Here is a 25,387-nt window from a genome sequence, read left to right as displayed (position 1 = left end):
ACGTGCCCAAGATCACACGGCCATGAAGAACACCCCATTCTCCCAAGAGGAGAAGCTGAGAGGAGATGCTCCTGAACAACAGAAAGCACCATGGTAGACTCACCCTGAGAGGGCTCAGTTTTCTCCTTTATCAGATGGAGGAATCCAACCCCTCAGAGCTATTATGAGGATTGATCGAGATGATGCAAGCGCCTGGCTTACAATAGCTGCTCTAGAAGTGGGAGCTCTTGTGGCGGCTGTGATCCTTCCCTTTGGAAAGCTAAACCCACAGGGGCTCCCAGGGAGGCTCAGTCGGTTGAGCACCGGACTCTTGATTTCAGCTCAGGTCATGATCCCAGGGTCGTGGGATTGAGCCCCACAACAGTCAGGCTCCCAGCTCGATGGAGAGTCTACTTGGGGTTCTCTCTTATCCATCTCCCTCTGCCCCTCCGCACCCCCGCCCCGTGCACACACACTGGCTCTCTTGCCCTCTCTCTCTAAAATAAATAAATCTCAAAAAAAACAAAAAGAAAGCCAAACCCACAGCACCTGCAAACACCACCACCACTCCTGCAGAATAGAAACACACACACACACACACACACACACACACACACACAGAGCATATGAGGATGTTAAAAACCCACTCTATGTGTAGCTCAGTTTTCAAGAAAAAGAGACACAGTAATAATGGTCTCTAATCAAATAAATATCACAGTGAGATCAGTTGTATGGCTTTTAAAACACAGCTGAAAGGATGTGTCTACTTCTCCATCATCACTGCCCCCTCCAGATGACACCTGTCCCCTGCCCCCTGCAGATGATACCAGTCCCCTGCCCCCTGCAGATGATACCAGTCCCCTGTCCCCTGCAGATGACAGCGGTCCCCTGTCTCCTGCAGATGATACCAGTCCCCTGCCCCTGCAGATGATACGGGTCCCCTGCCCCTTAGAGATGATACCGGTCCCCTGCCCCCTGCAGATGATACCAGTCCCCTCCCCCTGCAGATGATAAGAACAGGAGAACAACTTTCCTGCAGATGATAAGAACAGGAGAACAACTTTCCTTCCACACAGGGATCCAGGGCTCCCTGCATCTCTGAAAGGGAAGCCACCACAGACATCACCCAACTGCAACCTCCAGCCCATTTTACAGGCAAGAAAACGGAGGCAAAAGAGGGCAGGGGGTAGAGCCAAGGTCACAAAACACACCTATGGACTTGCTGGGCCTAGAGGCATGGAAGCCTAGTATCAAGTGCAGACAGCTCCAAAGGGTGGGAGGGTGGCTCTCCACAGCATCTAGGGCTTTCCTGACATGTTCACCTCCGTACAGGTCCTACCCTCACTGTCCCCTGACTTCCCAGCAGTCTCCAGAGGAAGGCTCTGCCTCCAGAAAGGAGCAGGACACACCCTCCCACCCCGAGGTGTCTGCTTTCTGCTGCCTCACCACAAACCCCAAACCCGGACCATAATAATCATCAGTTCAGTCGAATGGACAGGGATGCACGTGGGTTTGCCATTAGCACGTCCTTCTCTGCCAGACCACGTGTCTCCTGAGGCCAGGGACTGGCTCCTTCCAACTCTGTGGTCCGAGGCAGGGTGTTCACAGTCTCTGCTTCCCCTACTTCCTCACAGGAATGATGGGAAAATGAAAGAGTGTATACATGCAGAGCTAAGCACGGTGTCTAGAACCTAGTTAAAAGCTTAATATATAAATGCTAGCTATTATTTTATTGATTTTTTGGGCATTATCTGTATCCCTAGCACCCAACATATCATGGTGACCAGCAAAAAACATAGATGCTCAGTAAGTTTGTAGGAAATAAAGGTGCCAGGGATGGTGCCACTTATTAATCACCTACTGTCTACAGAATTTCTAGCAAGTACTTGCATCAGTCAGCTATTGCCATGAAAGCCTGTGTAACAAACCATCCCCAAATTCGAGGAACTGGAACAGTCATCATTTGTTCTCCCTGAGATATCTGCAGCTTAACAGGAGCAGCTCTGCCCCCCATGCCCCATGTTCACCCCGGGGGCCCAGGACAAAGAGGCAGAAGCTCCCAGGGGACACTCCTCACAGAGATGGCTGAAGGACAAGTGGAAAGACACACAGTGTCTTATGGCCTGAGCTGAGAATTGGCTCCCTGGCACCTTTGTCTGCTTGCCATCGGGCAAAAAAAAAGTCACAGGGCCAGCCCCATGGCCACTGGGGTAGAGAAATCTCTGCTCCCGTGAGGCCACGGTGGAGGGGGGGTGCCACATGAGCACAGAACATGGGGGCATTGGAATCCGTCATCCCACCACAGACCCACCAAGCCCACCCCTAACGTGCAGCTGACGGAGCGCAGGTCCCCCTATGGCTGGGCCCTCTGGTCCACGCATAGGAATCACCAGAAGGATGCATCCCTTCCCGCACCCCCCAGGACCTTGGGGAGAAAAACAAAAGATCTCAGACAGAAAATGAAACGTATTTGGGAGCAGTTTGCAAGTGTAAGGTGTAAAGCACAAACAAACAGGCAGTAACTCCTCTCGAGTTGCCCCCTGCCCTTAGGGAGGTTCCTACAAACCCTTCCTGACGGGGCGTTTAATCCAAGGAGCTGATAATGGATCTGACAATGTGTTGTTTACGAGCAAATTTCATGGAAAGGAAGACGAAAGGATAGTTCAAGCCCACGAATTATCTCTCTCGTTAGGATCGAGCCTCCATTTTCAACCTAACAGCACCCACCTCCTTTCAGGAACCTTCCACCTTTGCTTCTCAAAGGGCATTGGGCCTGGTCTGGTGGTTGTGGAGAGAGTCAGGAGGGTAGGAGGCCACGTACACTGACTGATGGGGAGACAGAAGCATCTGGAATGCTTGTGCCTTGTCCCTGGGGGCCACATTCCATCCTTGGAGTTTGGCCCTCTTGGGCCTCCCTGTGGGGGTGGGGGAGCAGTGGGGCAGAGGAAACAGAAGGGTCGGATCTGGGGACACAGAAGGAAATCTGTCCCTGCTCACTTGCAGCCACAGAGACTGTTTACCTCCCAGTCTGTGTTTTTCAAGGAAATGGAAACGAGCAGAGGAAAAGCGCCCTTCTGAAACATTTCCACGAATTTAGGCTGTTCACCTAGAGAGGCACGGATCCTTCAGGAAAACCCCCGGGATTTCCTGTGGGCAGGATGGGGCCGGCCTGCATCTGGAATCCACACCCACGTGGTGAGCGGGCTGCTGGATTCGCCACGGAGGAACATTGCCCGTGCCACCAGGGTGCAAGGAATGAGCAGTGGGGGTCAGTGGGTGGGCTTGGTGCCCCAGGTCTCCAGTTCAAGGACGTGTGACCATGGACACGTCAACTGAACTGCTGTGAGCCTCAAGGCCCCGTTCTGAAAGCGGATCAAAACCCCCTACCTCACAGGGCTGTTGCGAAGACCCAAGGAGGACATGGGTGGGCGATGATCATTCTGTCTCCTTCCTGAACAGGGCGCAGCTGCAGCCGGGGACAGACATCCATAGGCTCAAGGCCCTTGCTGGATTGGTTCTGTGGGACAACAATAGGTTCTGGGAAGCTACCAAACGAAGCCAACGGATGATACTTGGAATTCATGGGCCAGCTGAGGGAGCCAGGTGCATTTTCTGGAGCCCAGAGGAGAAACTTCGGGCAGCTGGGGCAACACATGGGAGGAGGCCTCCAGGAAGACTTCCTGGAAGAGGCCTTGGAAGTTAAGCAGATATGTAGGCGAATAGTACTTAGCAATTAGCAGAAATCTAATCGGCCTATGTGTCTAAGTCCTCTTTCGATGGTGCTAAGGACTTCGATCCTGTACCTCGATGTCGATGCCGTCCGAGCGCTACATCCATAGTACTTAGGTAAGTAGGGCGGGCTCTCCAGGTAGGGGGAGTGCTGGGAGCAGCCCGCAGGGGGGAGCGCCTGCCATGCCTTGGAAGGGGCCCACTGGCTCCGTGTGCTGAGTGGAGGAGTGCAGAGCAGTGAGTGTGGGGGGTGAGGAAAGAAGAGGAGAGAAACAGATGTCAAGGAGCCTTAATGCCAGGATGAGGGGTTGAGAGTCTGTATCAACTAGAACTTTTTTTAGGAGCTGATGACGGGAAAAACCGACTCAAAACTAGCTTAAGCACAAACGGGAATGTACCAGTTGATACAACTGAAATGTTGAGGGGCCGGGGTGGGGGGAATGGGCATCAGGTAAAGCTTAATCCAGGCTCGCCTGGACTCAGTGCTGCTCTCCTCAAGGTTGGCTCCTGTCTCCCAGTGGGTTTTCCCCCTTCGTGGGCTGGAGATAGCGTCCGGCACATTTATGGTGCCAGGTTCTAGTCCACAGGGGAAGATGAGAGTCTCTGTCTCGGAACTAGAAGCTGGCATCTAAGTATATGCCACTTGCCAGCCCTCCAACCTGTCCCTATGGCAGGCAGGTGTCTCCCCAGCACTGGGAATGCCTAAGACCCAAGGCTAGTGGCTACCTGTGGCCACCGTGTTCCCAGGAGAGGGTAGCAGGCATGCCCCACACCCTCATCCTGCCAGCAGTGGGGAACTACATAGCAAGGGACCCAGCAGGGCAGCGTCCCTCTGGCCAGGGTGACACACTGGGAGACAAGACCTGTACTCGTGGCAGTGATTCCAGGATTTAGGCAGTGGCTCAGTGGCCTCCACAAAACACAAAGTTAGCTCAGTCCCCACTCACCCACACCAACCCCACACAATCCCAGGGATGCCTTGTGCCGGGTCCTCGCTTCCCAGGCCCTGCCACGGGGGCAGGTGGGCCCAGTTGAGCTCTAATGACTGCCGGGCCCAGGAGGAAGCAGGAGCCCCTGACCTTCCCCCCCCAACCCACCCAGGGGGACACCAGAGGCCAATGGGCCCCATCAGCCACCCCCTCCCCCACCCTCACATCTTCTCTCCCTTTTAATCCAGCAAAGAGCTTTTACCTTTTTTTTTTCATCTGCAGTGGAGACTGAGGATTTAGATCTTTTGCATTTCAAATGTTTATTCGTGTTTTAATTTAAACCCCTAAAACTAATTCTGAGGACTCTACATGTCACATGGCCCCCTAAGATCCTGAATCCTTTTCTCGTCCCAGTCCCGTCTCATCAGACTAATGCGGTACAGTGGGATTTGTATGTGAGTGCATGTTTTTAAAAGAGGGGGGGGAACCAACAAAAGGGTTTTTGAGATATTAAACTGGTGTGGGTTTTTTTTTTTTTTTAGTCTTTTAAATTTTGGATGGTTTCCATGGTAACTGGTAAGTTTGCTGCTTTGTTCTCTCCAATTTTCCAGAGAAGCCAAGGCAGCTCTCGGGAGCTTCTCAAGTAGATTTGGATCAAAGTCCCAGAGTCCAGGCGTGGGAGGGGGCAAGCTGCAGCCCCAGTGGCAAGGAGCCGCCCCCCTGGGATTCGGTCACCAATGAGGAGGAAGGCTGGAGCCAGAACAAGCGCTCCTGTTGACCCCACTCCCTTCCCACGCATCTCCAGGGCTCCGTCTATTCTCTCAGGCATGCTGGAAGCCCAGGTCAGTCCCCGTGGGGTGCAGCAGGCATGGCAGTGGGGGTGGAGACTGAGGCACTAGCCTGCCTGGGCCTTCATAGCCCCACCTCCAGGGAGCCTGTCTGCCTGCTGAGATGCACCCCTCCCCATCACCACCACCACCACCACTGCCTGGGCTTGAGCAGGGCTATCTTGGGGTCTCCGTCCTGGGAACGAGGACAGTCACCTTCGCTGTGACCCTGGGCTCAGTCCCCAGAGCCCCCAAAAGAGCCTGGGCAGCGGCTGTGCTCAGAAGTCTGGCTGCCCAGTGGAGCCTGTCCTGGGGGTGAACCTGCTTCTTGCTCGCCACGTCCCAGCCTGAGGCCCCAGGGTCCCTGTTACTGCCATTTCTGCTTTGCCTTCATCTTCCAGACCGGGGCTTGTCGACTGGTGGATTTGACACCGGGGTGAACCCAGCCAGGGTTCCCGCAGGACACAGAGGGCCCCTCAAACAGGGATTGGGACTATTCACAGGTGCCCACAGGGTTAAGGAAACCTGGGAGGCAGGATGGTCCTGGGGCTGGACTCGGGGAGCCCCCGGGAGCAGCCACGTCCCCTCCGACCAGCCTCCCGGGCCCTGGGACACAGCCCCTGCTGACCCGCAGCCCCGCACTTGGTCCCCGAGCTGCCCCATCTGCTGCCCCCTCCACTGCCCCCAACCAGAAGCTCCGGCAAGGGCCGTTCATGCCGTGGGGACGGGGCACCGGACGACAGGCTCCCTGACTGTGCCCCGCAAACCCTTCCGGACGCTTGGGGGGCTGTGTCCCCTGGGTCAGCACCGGGACGCCCCAGTCCCCAGGCCTCACTGCATCTGTGGCCACCACCCGGCTCATCCTGAGCGAGCGTGGCCGCTGCCCCGAGCAGGGTGGGTGCCCGGCGCCCAAGGGACCCAGGCCTCCCCAGGGAGCACTGCCCTGCCCAGCTGCCCTGCCGCCCGCCCTCCTGGGCTCCTGGGCTCGGGGGCCCTCCACTCTGGGCGCAGCCACGGCCTCTTTTCTATCTCCTTCCACCCGTGCTCACCAGCGCCTGCTGGGAGCCTGGCCCTGCGCGGCCTCCGCGGGCTCAGCCTGGGGCCCTGGGTGGGTGCTGGGTGGGCCCTGGGTGGGCACTGGGAGCGGGAGTGGGAGCGGTGAGTTCTAACCAGGCTAAGGCCACACACTCCCTGCCCGGGGCTTCCTTACAGGGCTTCAGTATGTTTGTCATCTGACCAGTCAGGGGACACCCTAGCCACCGGAAGCTGGAAGGCAGGCCACAGGATGGGAAGTCCTGCATGCTGGTGGCGGGGCAGGGCTCAGGGAGAAAGCAGGCTGGTCAGGCCATCTTGCCTGAGGGACCCCTGCCCAGGAGGTAACTAGGCAGGGAACCATCATCTGTGAGTTCCTGGGGCACAAGGTGACAGCTGGGCCATCTGACGGCCTGGGTTCTGCCCTCGTCTCACCACCTTCTCCACGTGTGACTTTGGTTGGTTCTCCTCCAACATTGGGGACCGAATTCTTCACCTGGTGAGCAAAGAGCCGGGACCAGTAATCCCAGAGTTATCCCAGCTCCAGAAGGTAGGAAAACCAGCCTCAGCCCATCCCTCGGGCTTCTTTCCAGGGAGGACTCTGGGGAAACCCTGTGTGGAGTGGGTTTTTCTCCCTGTGAACGTGTCTGGCAGAGGGAAGGGCAGGGCGGAACTGCGGCCACTTGCCACGACACCCAGGCCAGGGAGGCTGCAGGCGCCCCCAGGGCAGGTGAGAGTTCAGGATGTGAGTGGGTTTTTCCCTGAAGCCTCTCAGGCCAGAGCCGAGAGAAATACCAGCAGGCTGGCATTGTGCCGTCTGACTCAGTCCGCCTCTGGCCTCATTCGAGGAAAACTAACAGCAGGAGGTCAGGAAGTCTGGTGTTGGGCAGGGTGCACGCGTGGGTGTGAGACGTGCACCCGTGGATGAGCCAGTCCTCACAGTGGGGCGGCACTGACGTTCGTCTGAGGCACAACTGCTAGGTACCATCATGGCCTTAACAGTCCTAAAACGCTTCAAAACATCCTTACCTGCTGGTTAAAAAAAGAAGAAAAAGGAAAGGAAAGAAAGGAAAGGAAAGGAAAGGAAAGGAAAGGAAAGGAAAGGAAAGGAAAGGAAAGGAAAGGAAAGGAAAAAAGAAAGAAAGAAAAGAAAAAAAAGAAAAGAGAAAAGAAAAGAAAGAAAAGAAAAAAAAGAAAAGAAAAGAAAGAAAAGAAAAGAAAAGAAAAAAAGAGAAAAGAAAAGAAAAGAAAGAAAAGAAAAGAATAACACTCAAAAAAACCCACTGACTCAAATACCCCCAGGTGACTTCTTGTTGCCTCAGTTTCTCCCTGGCTCCCTGGGCCTCCAACTGAAGGATTAATTCTCAACCCTGCTCCAGCAAAGGAGAGTGTTCTAGTTGGTGGAGGGAAAGGAGGGCCCTACAGAGTCAGCATCTTGATGGTTGCCCTGCATGTATGTGTGTGGTTGTAAGAGGGTTTGTATCTCGGGGCACCCGGGTGGCTCAGTTGGGTAAGTATCTGCCTTTGGCTCAGGTCATGATCCTGGGGTCCTGGGATCGAGTCCCACATCAGGCTCCCCACAGGGAGCCTGTTTCTCCCTCTGCCTGTGTCTCTGCCTCCCTCTGTGTGTCTCATGAATAAATAAATAACATCTAAACAACAACAACAAAAATTGTGGCAAAACATACATAACATAGAGTTACCATTTTAACAACCTTTCAGGGTACAGTTCAGTGGCATTAAGTACATTCACATGGCTTTGCAACCATCCCCCCATCCGTCTCCAAAAACTTTTTTATTTTGCAAAACTGAAACTTATTCAATGAGGATTCCCCGTCCGAGGCCCTCTGGCATCCACCTAGAAATTCCACCTTCTCGATGAATTGGGTTACTCTAGGGGCCTCATGTAAGTGGCGTCATGTCATATTTGTCCTTTTGCGTGTGGCTTTTTTTTACTTAGCCAATGTCTTCAAGGTTAATTTATGTTTTAGCATAGGTCAGCACTTCCTTCCTTTTTAAGACTGAATAATATTCCATTGTCTGGATATATACCACATTTTATCCACTCACCCACTGATGGATGCTTGGGCTGCTTCCACCCGTTAGCTATTGTCAACAATGCTGCTATGGACGTGAGTGTACAAGTATCTGTTGGAGTCCCTGCTTTCAAATCTTCGGGGTATATACCCAGGAGTGGGATTGCTAGATCCATATGGTAATTATATTTTTCATTTTCTACAAACGGCCATACCATTTCTAATAATCTTTTCAAAGAGCCTACTTGTCTTTCTTTTTGATCTTCTTTTCAGTACCTTTGTTTTGTGTTTTGTTTTGTATTTTGGACCTGGGGTTATCTTTGATACTTACCTTATGCTGTCTTTGGGCTTATTCTATTCTTTTTCTAACTTAAGTTGGATATTTACCTTATTTATCTTTGGCTTTCTTTCCTTTCTATCATAATTATTTTAATGCTATACATTTCTAAGCTGTGCCCTACAGTTTTGAAATATAGCATTTTGTTTTCAGTCCTAAACATTTTTTAGATTTTCATTACTTCTTTCTAGACCCATACATTATTAGAAATAGGCATTAATTTTCAAAACAAATAGGTATTTTTAAAGTTGTGTTTTTTAAATTATTTTTCATCCATTGCATTGTTACGAGATAACATGGTCAATATGAAATATTTTTTAATGTGTGTTGAGATTTATTTTGTGACCTAATGTCTAATCAATCTTAATTCTCTAAGATCTTCTTTATTTTCTTGTTAGTACTATTCATTATTTATATATTTGTATTTATAATATACATGATAAAACTATAATGGTTTATTAATTTATTAATATTATTAAGAACTAATTAGTATTTGTAATCTGAAATCCCTAATTGCTGGATAAAATGTCTACATATACACAAGGCCAAACATGAGAATTGTGCAGTTCAAGTATACTATTGTCTGCTTGATTTCTTAATTACTAGAAGAAGAATATTAAAATCTCTGTGATATTCTTGTCGATTTTTGTTTTCTAAGTTGTTACACTAGGTCTGCATCAGTTTCTTATGCATTCAAGTTGGTATGTGTTATTCATCAGTATGCTGTTTGGCAGTTGTAGTTACTAACATCTCTTCAAAAAGCCTGCAGAAGCTCCTCAAAAGTAGAGATTGAACTCTAGACATTGTAGACATCAAACCTGAGAACAAATAATTGGAATACAGCCCTCTCACTCTTTCCCTTAATCAGCTGGCTCTCCAGGAAGAAGCAGCAGAAAAATCATGTTCTGAATTCCTTCCTGATTACAGGTAGCATCCTGAATGGGAAGGCCAAGCAGTTACGTGCAAGGCTGCATTAAAGGATATGCCCTGTTTTGTTTTGTTTTGTTTTTTTTTAGGATATGCCCTGTTTGAACAGCTGCATCCAGACCTGCATTTCCTTCCAGAATCCTTCAAAAAAGATGAGCTTGCTTAAGATTTAGCCGACTATTGGGTCATTGCCTCCTTCCGGGGTTCGGGGAGGTTGTCTCTGACCTGGAGTTGGAATCAGGTCTTGGGAGCCCAGGCACATCATATGACATGTTCCAGGTGAAGATGGAGTTTGGCAGGGAAGAGACCTGGCCGGGTCTCCTGGGAAGAGGATGTGACCAGGTGGCTTTAGTTTCAACGGTGTTAGACAAGTTTGGGCCAGGTCCAACCATACTAGACAGAAGGGGGCTGTGAGCATTTTTCAAGGACTAGTTAGAATGCCGATAGAACCACGGGGGTCCCAGAAGAGAAGAGGCAGGAAGAGGCAGGCCTCTGCCAGGGATGGAAGGTGATGAGATGTTTCCAGAGAACAAAGAGGGCTTAACCACTGACCTCTCCCACATGTGGTCAACTGCCTCCATTAAGATTGAACTTTAACAAAAATGGGGCCTCCGTCATTCTCCAGAGAATACCCAGCCTGCAAGTGCCCAAAGATGCTACAGACCTTCCCATGTGGGCACATCAGGAGAGAATGTTGACAGCACCTTGTTGGCCTGGCCTCGCTGAGGGTCCAGTAGGCCTGCCCATGAGCTCTGGCAAGCAGATCCCAGGAGACTAGACACTGGCAACTCTCATCAGGATTTCCAAAGGGATGAGGAATTGAGGCCTACGCAGAAGGTTTGTGTGCTTTTAACAAAGAGAGGAAGTGGCAATTCCCAAGAGCCAACATGAGCTGGATCAAATGAAGGAAAACTGCAAACCTGGCCTCATTTTCTCCTGTGGTAACAGAGTTCACACCACACAGAAGACAGTGTTTAAGCACCTCACACGTGCTAGTACCCTGCTAGAGGATTTCCATAATCTCATTCACTCTTACAAGCACCCTGAGGACACCCAAGCACAGAGTTGTCACCTGCCAAGTTGCACCACTTGGGAAAGCAAGATTTGAATGCAGAAATCCCTTTGAATACAGAACCTGGTAACTTTCACTATATTTTGTTGATTTTTTTTTTTAGAGTAGTTTAAAAAAAAAAAAAACGACGACAACAACAACAACCTAGAAGCAAATATTAAGCCTGAAGATTTAAGGAGGGGTAGTTGTGGACGTGGACAAGACCAAAGTCCTGCAGTGTGGAAACAAGATTAGATGTCCCCTGTTAACTCTATCAGGCTGGCTCAGAACCAATGAGTAGAAGCTAAAAGGAAGAGGTCAACCCACTAAAAATGTTCTCACACTTAGAACTGTTCAAAGAGGGATGTGCCAAATGGCCTTCATTAAGGGATTGGTTAATGAAAGCATGCCATATTCATATAGCCAGCTCCTAAAAATTACATCCGAGAATTTATCTGGAGGAATGTCCAGTAGGAAAAAAAAGAAAAAGGAGAAAAAATTATGAATATTATTCCATTTATATGAAATGTCCAGAATAGGTAAATCCATAGATGCATAAAGTGGATTCATGGTTGCCAGGGTTAGGGGAAAGGGAGAATGGGAAGTGACTGCTTACGGGTACTTTTTGGGTTGATGAAAAAGCTCTAAAATTTGATACTGATGGCCACACAATCTTGTAAATGTATTAAAAACCATTATTAAAAGAGTGAATTTTGGGAATCCTGGGTGGCTCTGGTTGAGCATCTGCCTGTGGCTCAGGTCGTGATCCCAGGGTTCTGGGATCGAGACCCACTTCAGGCTCCCCATAGGGACCCTGTCTCTCTCTGTGTCTCTCATGAATAAATAAATAAAATCTTTTTTTTTAAGGGTGAATTTTATGTTATATTAATTGTATCTCAAGAAGAAAGCATAAGGAACAAAAAGATTATATGTGTATATAATATACACAACATGTAATTGTATATAATAAAGAATGATGTGCTTAGTTTTATACCTACAGATCCCAATTTTGTCAATTATATCTCTGCATCTATGGGGTAAGAAAAAATTCTGGAAGGAAATACTAAGAGTTAACTGTTTTACAGGGTAGTGGGGTCGTTTGATATCAGATTTTATACAGAAACATACTTCTGAAAAAATGGGAGTGGGCAAGCTTCTTATCATGGGAAGTATTCCCCAAAATTTGAGAATCACCAGATATGGATATTTGCACTGAGAGTTTGACCTACAATGATCTAGTCCTTTTAAGAAAAAAAAAAAAAAAAAAAACAGGCTCCACCCCCAGCATGGAGCCCAATGCAGGGCTTGAACTCACAACCCTGAGATCAAGAATCAGACTTCCTGACTGAACTGCCTCAGCCACCCAGGCGCCCCTGATCTAGTCCTTTTAACCGAAGTATTATTTTTTCACTTATTTTCTATTTTCTTTTTATAATCTATCATCTCAAATCTTGCCTCTGGTACCAATCTGGGGAGAGGGAGGGCGGTGGGAATCTTTTACTATAAAAGAGTAACTAAACAAGAAAGTCCCAACTTGAAGGGCAGACTACAGCCCAACAAGGGGAAGGACATTAGTCTAAAAGCAAACTGTCAAAAAAATAAATAAAATAAAATAAAATAATAAATTAAAAAAATAAAAGCAAACTGTCCATGTTTACATGCAGCCAGGATACAAAGAGGATACGACAAACTTTAAGAAATTGTCTTACTAATGGAAGTACCTCCAGATTCTTCCCCTTTGTCTTTGTAAACGTGAAAACGAAACTTTGAGAGGAGACATTTCAAATACTACCTGAGTGTGTAAATACCCACTCACTCCAAAGGTTGCCAGCACACAGGAGGAACGTAATTCTTATGAGGAAAGCTGTTTTTCTTTTTAAGCTCATGTTCAGGGATTGTCAATGGGAGAGGCAGGAAAGCCATCCGGCTCCTCTGCCCCCCTCTGCTCTCCCTGGTGGGGTTCTGGAGTGTGAGCTAACTCCTCCCGCTCCCTGGCAGAGGGTTGAGGGCAGTGGGAGAGAAGCTCCAAGCTATAAAAAACTTTCAAGTTTTATTTCCTTCTAAGGCATCCTGAGTCATTGGGTGCTCCAGCCCCCACTGCCCAGGGAAGTTCAGCTCAAATCGGAAGTGTGTGTGTATGTGTGTGTGTGTGTGTGTGTGTGTGTGTGTGTTTCCTGAACCAAAGCCGTTGCAAATCCAGATGACGTTGCCACTTGGACTGGATCTCTCGCAGGCAGAGTGGGAGCTTCCTATTTCCGTCCTGGGAGGAGGATGGAAGTCACTTAATGATCAGTTCTCTGACCCACGTTCCAATATTACATCACAGTCTAACAGCAAAGCTTACCCTCCACTCCACCCCCAACACGGAGCTGCTAACACTTTAAAAATCCCATTTGTCACCTCAAAGCATATAGCACACCCACATTATTTTGCCTCCCACCCTTTAGGCCGCACTTTTTTTTTTTTTTAAGATTTTCTTTCTCATTTATTTGAGAGGGAGCCTGAGAAAGCATGAGAGGGAGCAGGAGGGAGCAGGAGCAGGAGGCACAGAGGGAGAGGGAGAAGCAGACTCCTTGCTGAGCAGGGAGCCTGACCCAGGGCTCGAACTCAGGACCCCGGGGTCACAATCCCAGCAGAAGGCAGATGCTCCACCAGCCAAGCTGCCCAGGCACCCAGGCTGCAATTTCAATTTAAACAAGTAATGTCAAGCTGGCTTGGTCAGAATCCCAGAAAGCCAGTAGGTTCAAAAGTCTTATTTTTAACTGAGGAGGAAACTGAGGCCCCAGAGAAGCAAAGCGCCCACCCATAGCTGCAGAGGGACGAAACCAACAGAGCCAGGCTGAGACAGTGTCAGGGCAGAAGGCTCCGTACCCGCCGCAGGGTCACAACCTTTACTGCAGCTCCTGTATACAAGAGGAGCCAAATGCTCCCTGAAATGGGCCTTCCAACCAAAGCAGCAGCTCTGTCATCTTTCCCCTTCTTTTCGGCCGTCTGGCTGCTTCTGCGTAGAAGGAAACAGGCAAGGCAGCCTGCAAAAAAAGATCCTTCTGGAAACAGAGGTGGCCTTTCCTGCTGGGGCACTTTGTCTAGGATCAGGGTCTGGGACAGGACCTATTAAGGGGAAGGTTTCAGCTCCCAGGTTGTAAAGCTGAGTCCCATCCCGTTTCCCAGGCTGCCCTGCTCGCTCTAGACATGATGGCCAGGAGACACGCGCTTAGGTCATTTAAAACTCCTGTCCAGTTTTTACAGTGTAGTTCTTCACGCGATCCCTAAAGAAACTGGGGGTTAACGCCGAGGTCAAAGGGCAATGAATCTTCCTACAGCGCGCGTGTTCGAGTAAAGCCAGCCCGGATAGGAGGCCTCGAGGTCATGTTCCAACATCAGCTCTTGACGCCTGAACGGAAAACTAGAGCAAGCTGCCGTGGGGACGTGTCCGCAGTGTCCCGGGCCCCTCGTGCTCACCTGCTGTCCCAGAGCCTGGGGGGTTGGGGGATGACACCTGAGCGCAGGTGGACCTCGTTCCCGTCAAGCGGAGGGGACGGAGGGCAGGGCTACACGAGCTACAAACCTACACAGTTCACAGTTAGAGATGAAAGGCTGCAGAAATGTTTATTGGATACAGTGCCAGGTTTATAAATAAAACTTATTTACAATTTCCATAGAGTTGGTCCCCCATCAGAGAGGTGGTTAAATCTCCAAACAGTTTATCTCAAGATTTACAGAAACGTTCAAGTACATCTCCTTTTTCGAATCGCCACGGTAAAGGGTAGCTTCTGCATCGGAACTAGCGCCATCCTTGCTACAGACGTGCTCAGGAACGTTAGGAGAGCTGGAGAAAGAACACACACTCCACCCAGGCCGCTACCTTCTTACTCCAAGGGATACAGACAGCAAAGGGTTTCTGTCTCCTATAGGACAACTTCGAGGGATTGGGAAAAAGAAAGGAAAAATACTAACTGCCAGCTGTAGGGGATAGGTTAGTAAGACACATTCGTGGAATCTTCGTCACTGCCAAAAAGGATCATGTGTTTCGGATATACAATAATTAATTCAAATGTTTAAAATAATTGAATGAACAAAGAGCAGACTTTTGACCAAATTTACATTCTTGGTTTAGGAGGAAGTTCCCAGTATGCTGAGGGGCTAATCATATGCTGCTGCTCTTGACGGGCCGCAGCAGCACGTGGGAGGCCTACTGGACGGCCGCTCTCGTCACAACACAGGTTACAGGTACAGTCAGACATGCATTTTATAAAGAGAATATAAAAATATGTACAGTAGCTAATTTTCCATGTGTTTAAATTGCCGAAAGACACCAATTAAAGTGTGCAAAAATTCATTTGTCTAAAAATCAGAAAAAGCCTTCCTTGGCAACAGTGCGTCAAAAGCCCATCTGAAACGTTGAGATGCATTTGCCTTGCTCAACACCTACCCCCAACAGATGGAGAACAAAACTATGAAAGTGTTTGCCAAGTACTCAGCAGTTTCTTATGGCAAGTCTCAGGCTCAAGCGGGATGCCAGTTAAACTAGTCACTTTATATATATAAATATATGTATATATTTATAGAGCAGTTAGAAGTAAGGGGCAAGAGTTTACAGGGAGGTGCTAACCAACTTTTAAGGGTATGGACCCAACACCCAGCTCTGTCCTCTCACAAACTCATGCAGTCTGCAAACACCCCACCTGGGCTGGTCTTCCCTGAAGCCAGAGGGAAAAGGCTGCAGAGGATGGGGCTGCCCCTCTGCACCAAGCTGGGACTCGACACTCCCTGGGGGAAAGGCTTTGCTTCCCATACAGGATGCTGGCCATGGAAGAATCTGGTTTCAAAAGCAGTCTTTTAGGAAGGGTTGTGGGACCACTGAAATGGAGCCCACCTAGCTTCTAGAAAAAGACTTGACGAAAGAGTTAAGACAGAAGGCAAAGTGTTAAAAACAAGTTCAATTACCCCCAACCCTCTTTGAAATGACCAAGAAGCCATCAGGACATAGGCCTGAGATGGGTCAGGACTTGGGCTCCCTGTAAGAAACATCCAGGAGCCCTAGGTCCTCCCTGTCTCACCTGACCAACCAAGGTGTTCTCAGGTGTTCCTTCCAGATTCGGGGAGTTATGGAAGTCACCTCTAGCTCTGGGTCTCCTCTTCTATAACCACCCAGTCTAAGGACCAACAGCAAAAGTAGATGGGCGGGCTCCTCTCCACTGCTCTGACCCATCCCTCTGGCAGGAAATCTAACAAGCTGCAAAATGCCAGAAAGACAGGGAGTAGGAGAGGGAGAAGCCAAGGGTCTCTATAAATCAGCCCTGAATGCACCCATTTGGCTGCCAAGAGCTTGTCGCTGCCTCGCTAGCAGCCTGCCGCTGTTCCCTGGCAAATTAAAACCTCCCACAGAAAACACTCAAAACCCAACTCTCCTCACTGGTGAGATACAACCAGTTAACACCCTGAAAAATGCACATCCAGCCTTCATTTCAGAAAGAGTTCTGCACTAAATGCAATATTCTTTAAAGGGTTTTTTTTTTAAAAAAAAAAAAAAAAAAGCACACCAATCCCACTGCAAAAACCAGTACCAGTATCTGTTTTGGTTACAGGTTTATGAGACACAAAACCCCCTCTAGGCTGGAGTTTGACTTTCAAGCTGGGGGGCTAGAGTTAGTTCTACTTGGGGGTGGGGGGAGGCAGGGAAGCAAAGTCAAGTCAACTTTAGGGAAAAAAAATTGAAAAGGAGGCTGAGGAAAAGTAAAATCATAAATTAAAAATCATGAATCAAAGGTGACCGGTAGTGTCTTTAGGCATCAAGACTGGCTTAGAAGGGACTACTGCTTCTACCACACAGCGAGGATTGAATTACAGACAGACACACTAAATCATGTCTCTTGCACAGATGGTCTCAAGTAGTTACATAAAACAGGTAATCAGCAGCACGATTGAGAAGAACCCCTAAGTACATGCTTGAGAAAAAGTGGGTTTTTTTTTTCCTTCAATAAGAGCGCCACTGCCTGAATAGTCATTAAGTTACCAGGGTTCACTCCCTGCCCCCCGCCCCCCTCCCCCAGTGAAAATACAAGTAGACCTACATGTCCATTGATAGGATGAAGCAAACTGCCATCTCTGGTTTTAGGCAAGGTCTCAGGCTCAGAGGTTGGTGCTGGGGTATCAGGGAGGGGAGGGTGGGAGTGTGAGAAGCCCAGTGCTGGGCGGTGGGCATTTAAAAGGTCCTGACCTCTCCTCCATTGCCTTGTCCCCGTTTAGATCTCAGCTTTACAAAGCATTTAACACCACTTTAAGTTAATGGTCTTTTTATTGGAAAAAAAAAAAAAAAAGACTAGCATTTACAACTTGGAATGGACGTAAATTGTAATTTCTTGATCAGCAATGTTGATGGTTGTGCTGAAGTCCACAGCCACAGCCTAATCTGCTGGCTCCAAGTCATGGTTCAGGAGGTTTTAAAAACAGAGAGTCCAAAGATGCTCCCTTGGTAAAATGTTTTTTTTTTCTTTTTTTTTTTTTTTTTTTTAATTTCTGTGTGAATGGTGACAAGCCTGACAGCCATTTTCGTTCTAGTACAACGCAGACAACGCTAAACCAACACACGCATGCCACCAGGATGTGTGTCATTGTCACCATGGGTGGGGGGAAGGGGCACATGGAAGTATGGGAGGGCCGTCCTAAGTGGGGCTACATTTAGACAGTTTATCCTTCACCCATTTTTCTGCACAGCATCCTGAGGTAAACCAATTTTAAATGTTTTCAGTAAACCAGCTATGACAATTTCTACTAACAAATTGAACTAGAACCCAGTTGAGTACGTTTTAGATTTGTTTTTTCATTTTTCGTTTTTAATACAAATGCCTGACTGTGCTCAATTGTCAAGCTGCATGCATGAAAAACTGGCCAGCCCAAACAGTGTATTAATCATGAGCAAATGGAACTGCAAGGAGTCCACTAAGTGCTTCCTTATCATTAAGGTAGTACAAGTATTTATATCGTAAAACTGATGTGTAGCTTGATCTTTAGGGGACAGGACCACCACCCAATACATGCAGATTTTGTGTGTGTGGACAGAAGGTACTTTTGACATTCAGTTTTGCTATATAGAAACAGAATGAGTAAATGAACTTTTTTTTTTTTTTTTTTTGCAAGAGGTAAGTAAAAGATTCAATTTGATTCTTCTAGAAGGGGGGAAAGGAGTTGAAAGTAGGCCTTCATTTTGCAGTCATCATCTGTACGAATTCTGAAAAGACAAACAATCATAACTTTCGGTTATCTTCAAAAGCAGCTTTAATGAACACAACATCTCTACTCTGCATCAAGAAAATAAATGTAGATCAGTGTCTGGTGAAGCAGTTAACTTGTTCATAGACACCAAAAGGAAGACTATTAAAAACGAAGCTAAAGAGGCGTAGTGCTTTTTACCTTCATAGTTGACTTGCCCATCTCCATCAATATCTGCTTCTCTGATCATTTCATCTACTTCTTCGTCTGTTAGTTTTTCTCCTAAGTTTGTCATGACATGACGTAGTTCTGCCGCACTGATGTAACCGTTGCCATCCTGTGAATGTCAAGCAAGTGTCACTGGGAGTGGTGGGCAGTGTTTCTGAACGGGCAAGCAGCTCTGTGACTTATGCGTGCCCTCGGGCAGCACTGCCAACTCTGCACACGGTGACAGCTGGCCCAGCTCCGGCTCCCACCCCTACCCACTACATACGTGCACCCGGTGTGCACCAAAAAGGTGAGGGCTTGGCTAGAGCTAACAGATGGAGCGCAGCAATCAAGAAATCTCGGTTCAGACCTCCCCACTACTAACAATGCTTACCCTCAGACCCAGTGAGGCTGCCGTAACGAGTGGGCACATTTGGAAGTGAGATCGTAGAGGCCCCGGCAATTGTACTTAAGTGTTCAAAGTGTGTTAGAAGCAGTAGCCAAACAGCCATATGTGTAAGTGCCGTCTCCAACACAGACCCAAGATTACCTTGTCAAAGACTCGGAATGCCTCGCGAATTTCTTCTTCACTGTCTGTATCTTTCATTTTTCTAGCCATCATAGTCAAAAATTCCGGGAAGTCAATGGTGCCATTACCTCAAATTAAAAGACAAAAGCTCATGTAAAATAAGTGCTTCGGTAATGCTACTCGGCAGTCGTCCTCTTAAAAGCACCTTATAAAATGGTTAAGACTCACCTGGGCAAATCAATAAGTTATCTTATTAGGTTACACCACTTGTTAGTCTAAACTGTTCAAATACTTTGCAGCGTGATTTCACATGATTCATGGGATTCAAACTAGTAAATCAGGGTGCCGGCCAGCCCTTCTTGATGCAAAGGACACCGCACGTGTAGGTTTGTGACCACTTAAGGCAGTTGTGCAACTCCAGAGGAAAAAGCACACGGCACCCTTCCATTCCTTCCTGCCCCCCCCCCACCCAAACAAGCGCAGGTGAGCACTTGGACCTACCTCTGCCCTGGCTAGTGATGCTGGTCGAGGCCCAGAACTGGCCAGCCAGTATAACAAAATGTTTTTACAGAAGACAAGGATTACGGAAGGGGGAAAAACAGACTTTGTTATGCCACAGACAATAAAGGATCACAAAGTCTTCTCCAGAAAGCATTTCTTGGTCACATGATAAGTCATCTAATCACTTTTGTTTCCAAAATCAAGATCTTTGTTTCCCAGTAAGGGCAAGGCTGGGAAGTGTTTTCATAAGTCGACCATGACCACTTAGGAAACTGTCAGAATAGTCTGTTGTATGGCCAGTACCCCCAAACAACTTCCCCTCTTAACACTAAGAATTAGGTGAGCACCGCCCCCCCCCCAAAGACAAGCCACCAGTTTAACAGAGTAACTTGACTTAAACAAAAACAAAATTAAGTTAAAAGAAAAAAAGCCTTAGGTTAAGTTACTTATTTTCACCAGTACCTTAAAATCAAAGTAGTAATTAGAAATCTTTTGGCCTTCAAAATTTTAAAGCATTTATGATATTCACGTAACACAAATTATTTGAGGTGCTATCTCACGGCCATGCAGACAAGACATCCTCAGGCAGTACATTTATTCTTTGTAAATACTAGATTCTGGAGCCTGAGACAATTTCTCCCTCCTTGTTCATACAATCTTAGAGCCTATACACTTTGCCAGGCCTTAAGCACAGTTTCCCAGGGTTCACATAAAATGGGAGGTGGCCACCCCATGTTCCCAGATGGCCAATCATCTTAGCAGTCCCCCAAGACAGAATTATGAACTACCTCTTTGCCAAAACGTTAATATGGATGAAAACTCTTTTCAAAATAGCTTGGATGGGCTGAAGCCACGTGTTAAACAGCTCACTCAAACCCCTGCTTCGAAATGTATGTGACCAGACAAATTTAACTCTACTTTATCAATTTACAAGACTGTAATCGTTCAAATGGCTATCAAACCAATCATCTAGAAAACAGTCTAGGTCCCAACTGTTTATTCTTCACTCGTTTTTTAAAAGTTTACCATGTTCTACAACGTTACAAAGTACATGGTTTCCAAAAAGACATGGTCTTTTTAGAGAGGGGAATGCTCCAAAACTGCTGAGATGTGAACAATAAAAGGTCTACTGTTCACTGGAATCGGTAACCAATTGGGAGACCCACTGTTACAGGGGTATTGCTTGTTCCTTCTTGCTCTACAGTTGTATTCATCCTCCTCTTCTGTTCTATAAATCTACTTCCTGCAGTCATCAAACACGCCACCACTAAGCTTCACACGATCCTCAAAATTCTCTTCAATAAACAGGTCTACAGTTCACACTGTACTCAATTCTATATTAATGCTTAAGAGTGCTCCTCTCCCACTTCACTTCCCACTCCGCTTGGAGACAGTAAGCTTTTTTATAAGGTCTATGGCTATTTTTTACTTCCCCAAAGTACTCAGCGCAGACTCATTGGCCAGTTGATAAAAGATTGAGCTGTAGGTCATGGCAAGTAGAAAAGAACAATACAGCGATCTGATCCAGGAAATGTTCTAGACAGTGAGCACAGCCAAAGGCAGGCCCATAATCTTCTATTTTCATTGTCAACGGCTGTAAGGCAACCACCGAAAGGATCGCTGCGCATTTGCTTTGCTCTGGGGACCTGAAAGACAATCTTGTGACATGTCTGAACTTGAATTACACAACACTGGCACTCATTCATAGGTCTAAACCCTCACCGTCAGCATCCACCTCGTTGATCATATCCTGCAATTCGGCTTCTGTTGGGTTCTGACCCAGTGACCTCATGACAGTTCCAAGTTCCTTTGTTGTGATGGTGCCATCGCCATCTTTGTCAAATAGGGAGAAAGCTTCCTTGAACTCTGAAAACAAAAGTTTACCCTTTAGAATGAACATCTTTACCCAACCCAGCCACAGCACACACTTCCCTTGGGCTTGCCAAAGCAAACCATCCAAGTCTGCACATTATCAGAAACTGCCTGGTCTTTATCTACTGAAATAAAGACCACAATAGTCCCATTGGACAGACCTTCATTCAGCAGTCCATAAAGCAAACACTGCTCCTGGTAACCGATTCCATAAAAACACAGTATCTTCATATTTTTAAAGAAAACTAAGCCAACATACTCAAATTAGTCTGCTCTGACAAGTGAAGATTGGTCCACGTGTTCCCTTAAAGTCCCTTCCTGTTAAATTTCTATAGCCCTCTGAACTCATTTCACAGGGGTTACTAGAAACCTATTCCCAGGTAACCAGCGTGTCCTCTCCATATGGGACTTATGGCATTTCAAAGGTATCCCTGGTTTCCTAAAGAGAAATCCCCTCAAAAAAGTCCTCTAAGGAATACCAAAAGCTAGAATCTAAACTAACTCCCTTAATTATTATTATTGTAGTCCCAACCCTCATTTTCACCCATTCCCATTTATTTTCCAATAGAAAGCACAAACCTTCATGGTGAATTACTAAAACACCTGTGGCACAAGAATTCTACACTGCATTTCTGAGTAGCAGGCTCAGCGCAATCTCATGACACGCAAAGCCTTGACCACCACAAAGTCAAACACTCCAGGGTGAACAAGTATTCCTAGCTCCACTCCCTTTCATACTGCCTCGTAAACACTGGCAAGGAATTAACACCTGACCCAAATATTTCTGCTGATTGCTTCCATTTAAATAAGTTCTTAGAAAACTGATCAAATTATAGGCGGGGAAGGGTCAGAGAAGTCACTCAAACTGAGTGGGTGCCTAGTTCTGGCCTACTGGGACTTCCTAAAGTCATCAACTTACCAGCAATCTGTTCTTCGGTCAGCTGATCAGCCTACATAAAGAAAGAAGAGGTTATAACTCAATGCAAGCGTTGATTGAGAGCAAGAGTTTTCCCAATAATACTTTTGATACTGACTTTTCAAAAAAAAAAAAAAGAAAAACCCAACCATTTGCAAATGTTAGCCATTAGATGAAAACAATCAGAACAAATGGAACACTTTGTGCTATCTTAAAAAACAAAGGGTGACAAACAAGTGACATTTCACTTCAGGTTTTCTTTGCTGGGCCTGTGGCTGTGTGCTCAGAGGTCTACCGAGGATGGGTCAGTTCATAATTTGAAAAATGGCACCTCTAGTGGCAAAAGGCCACACCACATCGGATGCCGCGGCCAGCTCTGAGAAAGCGCGCCACCTACTGCGCCAGGGACACCGCAGTCCCCCCCTTCCACCCGAGGATCCCAGCCTGACGCTGCTGTCACCACAGCCAGGATCGTGGCCAGGGGCAGGCTTTTAGCGCACCTTTAGCGCATTGCTGCGAGTGCTCCAAAATCTCCAAATAGGCGTTACATAATGGCATTGAGTGGGATTAACAGGCTTTCATATCTATTCTATCAGATACAATTAAGTGGAAAAAATAAATACGCAGCAATGGGTTACCCCCACCAACTTCATTTCCGTGTAGTAAGTGCTTTCCATTTAAATTAGGCAGTTATTTATTAAAAGCCTACCATGTATAATGGGTGATGCCCTCAGTCCAATTATCTTTGATAGAGAAACCAGGGGAAAAAATGCAACCACCCCTACAAGTGAGTGGTTACGAGTGCAAACGTTATGTACACACAAAAGTACATAATAATTATGAGACTGCACCTTGTCTTTTCTGGAAAAAGAGCAACTACTAACTCTGCTGGAGAATATTTACTCTACCAATCTTCAGGATGACATAAGAGCCGCTCATGATAAACACACTTTACTGGAGGGTGGGGACAGCCATGAAGGAAATTCACACTTGCATTGTCCGGTTCGCTGCAACACGGAACCGAAGCCCCGTGCCTCCAGCCTGCAAGGAGAGCTAGTATGTGTTTTTTATTTCACTGAAGGACACCTAAGGAAGCCGATCACACACTAAGTCCTCACCGAACGCTAACCACCTTCTGTTTACGTTCTCAAATGAAAAAAACTTGCCCAAGAGGTGCGATGTTCCAATAGACGGATTTAAGGGAAAACTTATTTATTTTTTTTTTATTAGAATCGGATCGTCCTTCCTCTCTACCCCAGTCACGGGAAGGCGGTTCTCTTTATATCCCACGAAGGAGACGATGGTTTACGTAACGCCAGGACAACACCTGTCTTCGTACAACGGGGAGCCCTGCCACACCTGGAGCCAGAAGCTGCCCCCCTGGCGGGGACCACGGTCCCGCCTCACCGCCGAATCCTCGGTCGGGGCGGATTCCGAGAGCATCAGCCTTCCTCGACCAAGAAGCCCCCGCCCCCAAGTGGCTCAGGCCCGGAGCGCAGAGGTGCTGGGGCCCGGCGGGAGCCACCTCCCCATCCCGCCAAGCCAGGAGCCCGCGGTGATGTCAGCCCCGCCCGCCCCGGAGGAAGGGGCCGAGCACACACCCAGCGGGGCGCACAGGCGCATCTGGCAATCTAGACGCTGCAGAGAAAGCGGAAACGCGGAGGGCATCTCCCCGCGGACCGCAAGGCGGCCAGGGCCGGGCGGGGGTGCGTGCCCCGGGCGCAGCGGGGCGCAGAGGGCGGGGGCACCGCCCTTCCCCGGCCGGGACCCCCCAGCGCTCCCACTCCCGCCGAGCCCGCCCCGCGCCTCCCACCCGCTTCTGCTCCCCCAGGCGGCGAGCCGCACCGCCGCCTCCTCCCGGGGCAGAAACTTTGCGTCTCTAATGGAAACCGAGCCGCGCGCCAGCTCCCTCCTCCCCCGCCCCCCCGCCCCAATTAGAGCGAGCCGAGCGCCTCCCGCGGGAAGGGGCCTCCCGGTGCACCGAGGAGCACGCACGCCGGCACCGCCGCACTGGGCGGGGGCTGCAGGGTGCAGACGCGGGGGTCGCGCCCCGGCCACACCGCAGGGCCCCGCCCGGGCGCAGCGCGGCCGGCCCGCCGCTTCCGCCCTCTCCGCCCCCCACCCCTCGCCTTCCTGCCCCCACCCCACCCTTCCCCGGCTCCTTCCTTCCCAGCCCACGCCCGCGCCGCGCCCCCCGGGAGGGAGGCGGCTGAGCCGCGGAGCCGGGGCCGCCGGTGGGGGAGGAGGCGGACGCGGGCTGCGCCCCTCACGCCGGGGCCGGAGCGAGGTGCGCCACGGGCCGGCGCGGGCCCATTCATTCTCCGCCGCCCGCCGGGCCCGCCGCCTCCGAGCCTGGGGCGGCGGGGGGAGGCGGGGGGAGGGGGACCGAGGGCCCGGGCCCGGCCCCGCCCGGCTCCCCCGCCCCCCCGGGGCCCCGGCCCAGGCGCGGCGCTGCGGGACGCCCGGGTGCGGCGCGCTGGATGCAGCGGTGCGGGGCTGGGGGAGGGGGAGGATGCGGAAGGCCCCGGAGCCCCGGCCCGCCGACAGCGCACGGCCGCGTCCAGCTCCGAGAGGGGCCAGGACCTGATTAAGACGCCCTGGCCGAGGAAAGCGCGATGCAAATCCAAAGTGCGTCCTCCCGGACCGCGGCTGCTGCGTAATAACACCCGGAAAAGGGGGGAAACCGCCGTCCAAGGGGGGGGCGCTGAACTAAATATCTGGAAGAAATCACGGGCAAGGCAGCTGCTGCGCCGCCGCTCCCCACCCCGACCTACCATGGTGCGAGCGAAGGGAGGAAGCGCAGAGGGAGCGAGGGTGGCTGCACCAGCGCAGGGGCTGTGACCGCGGGGCTGCCTCCGCTGCTGCTGCCGCTGCCGCTGCGACGGCGCGAGGTGCGCTCAGCCTGTGCCGCTGCCGCCGCCCGACTGCGAGGAACGGCGCCGCGCCCGCGAGCCTCCCAGCACCACTGCCGAAGCGCGAGCCTGCGCCCCGCGGTATATATACGGCGCTCCGTATCCCTCCGCCGCGGCCGCGGCCCGCTCGCTCGGGGCGCCGCCGGGAGGGCCGGGCCTCGCCCGCGGGGCCCCGCCCCCGCCCGCCGCGCCCCGCCCCCCGCGCCCCGCGCCCCGCCCCCTCCGCCCCGCCGCGCCCGCCGCTGGCCCAGGCTGGGGGCCCCGGGACGCGCGGGGCCGGGGCGGCGGCGGCGAGCGCCCTGCAGGGGCGGAGCAGAGGCCGGGTGGGGGGGCGCGGGGTCCCGGGAGACCCCCCGTCGGGGCCGGCCGGCGGCGTAGAGCCTCCACAGCC

At 49.8% G+C, this 25,387-nt stretch overlaps 1 protein-coding gene and 1 long non-coding RNA gene across 2 annotated transcripts; one reads left to right on the top strand and one right to left on the bottom strand.

Annotated features, from left to right (window-relative positions):
• The first annotated feature begins 3,022 nt into the window (after positions 1-3,022).
• LOC140597346 (uncharacterized) lies at positions 3,023-11,717 on the top strand. Its single transcript, XR_011999202.1, has 3 exons — positions 3,023-3,825; positions 5,249-7,046; positions 9,886-11,717. It is a non-coding gene; the product is annotated as an uncharacterized lncRNA (long non-coding RNA).
• A 2,713-nt stretch (positions 11,718-14,430) lies between these two features.
• Positions 14,431-25,160, bottom strand: CALM1 (calmodulin 1). Its single transcript, XM_025982575.2, has 6 exons — positions 24,859-25,160; positions 22,088-22,118; positions 21,019-21,162; positions 18,817-18,923; positions 18,261-18,396; positions 14,431-18,078 (listed from the first exon to the last, which is right to left on the bottom strand). Exons 1-6 carry the CDS (start codon positions 24,859-24,861, stop codon positions 18,050-18,052), a joined length of 450 nt encoding a protein of 149 aa, XP_025838360.1. The 5' UTR covers positions 24,862-25,160; the 3' UTR covers positions 14,431-18,049.
• Between the last annotated feature and the right edge of the window lie 227 nt (positions 25,161-25,387).

This window comes from Vulpes vulpes, unplaced genomic scaffold (assembly GCF_048418805.1).
Source record: "Vulpes vulpes isolate BD-2025 unplaced genomic scaffold, VulVul3 u000000644, whole genome shotgun sequence".
Classification (NCBI taxonomy): domain Eukaryota; kingdom Metazoa; phylum Chordata; class Mammalia; order Carnivora; family Canidae; genus Vulpes; species Vulpes vulpes.
Note: the sequence above shows the minus strand (reverse complement) of the source record. Positions and strands in the feature narration are given on the sequence as shown.

Coding starts and splice junctions, on each gene's coding strand:
- CALM1 (XM_025982575.2), bottom strand. Junction 21,163..22,087: donor GACCGAAGAACAGATTGCTG/GTAAGTTGATGA, acceptor TTTTGTTTTCAG/AGTTCAAGGAAGCTTTCTCC. Junction 18,079..18,260: donor TGGGCAAGTCAACTATGAAG/GTAAAAAGCACT, acceptor TTGTCTTTTCAG/AATTCGTACAGATGATGACT.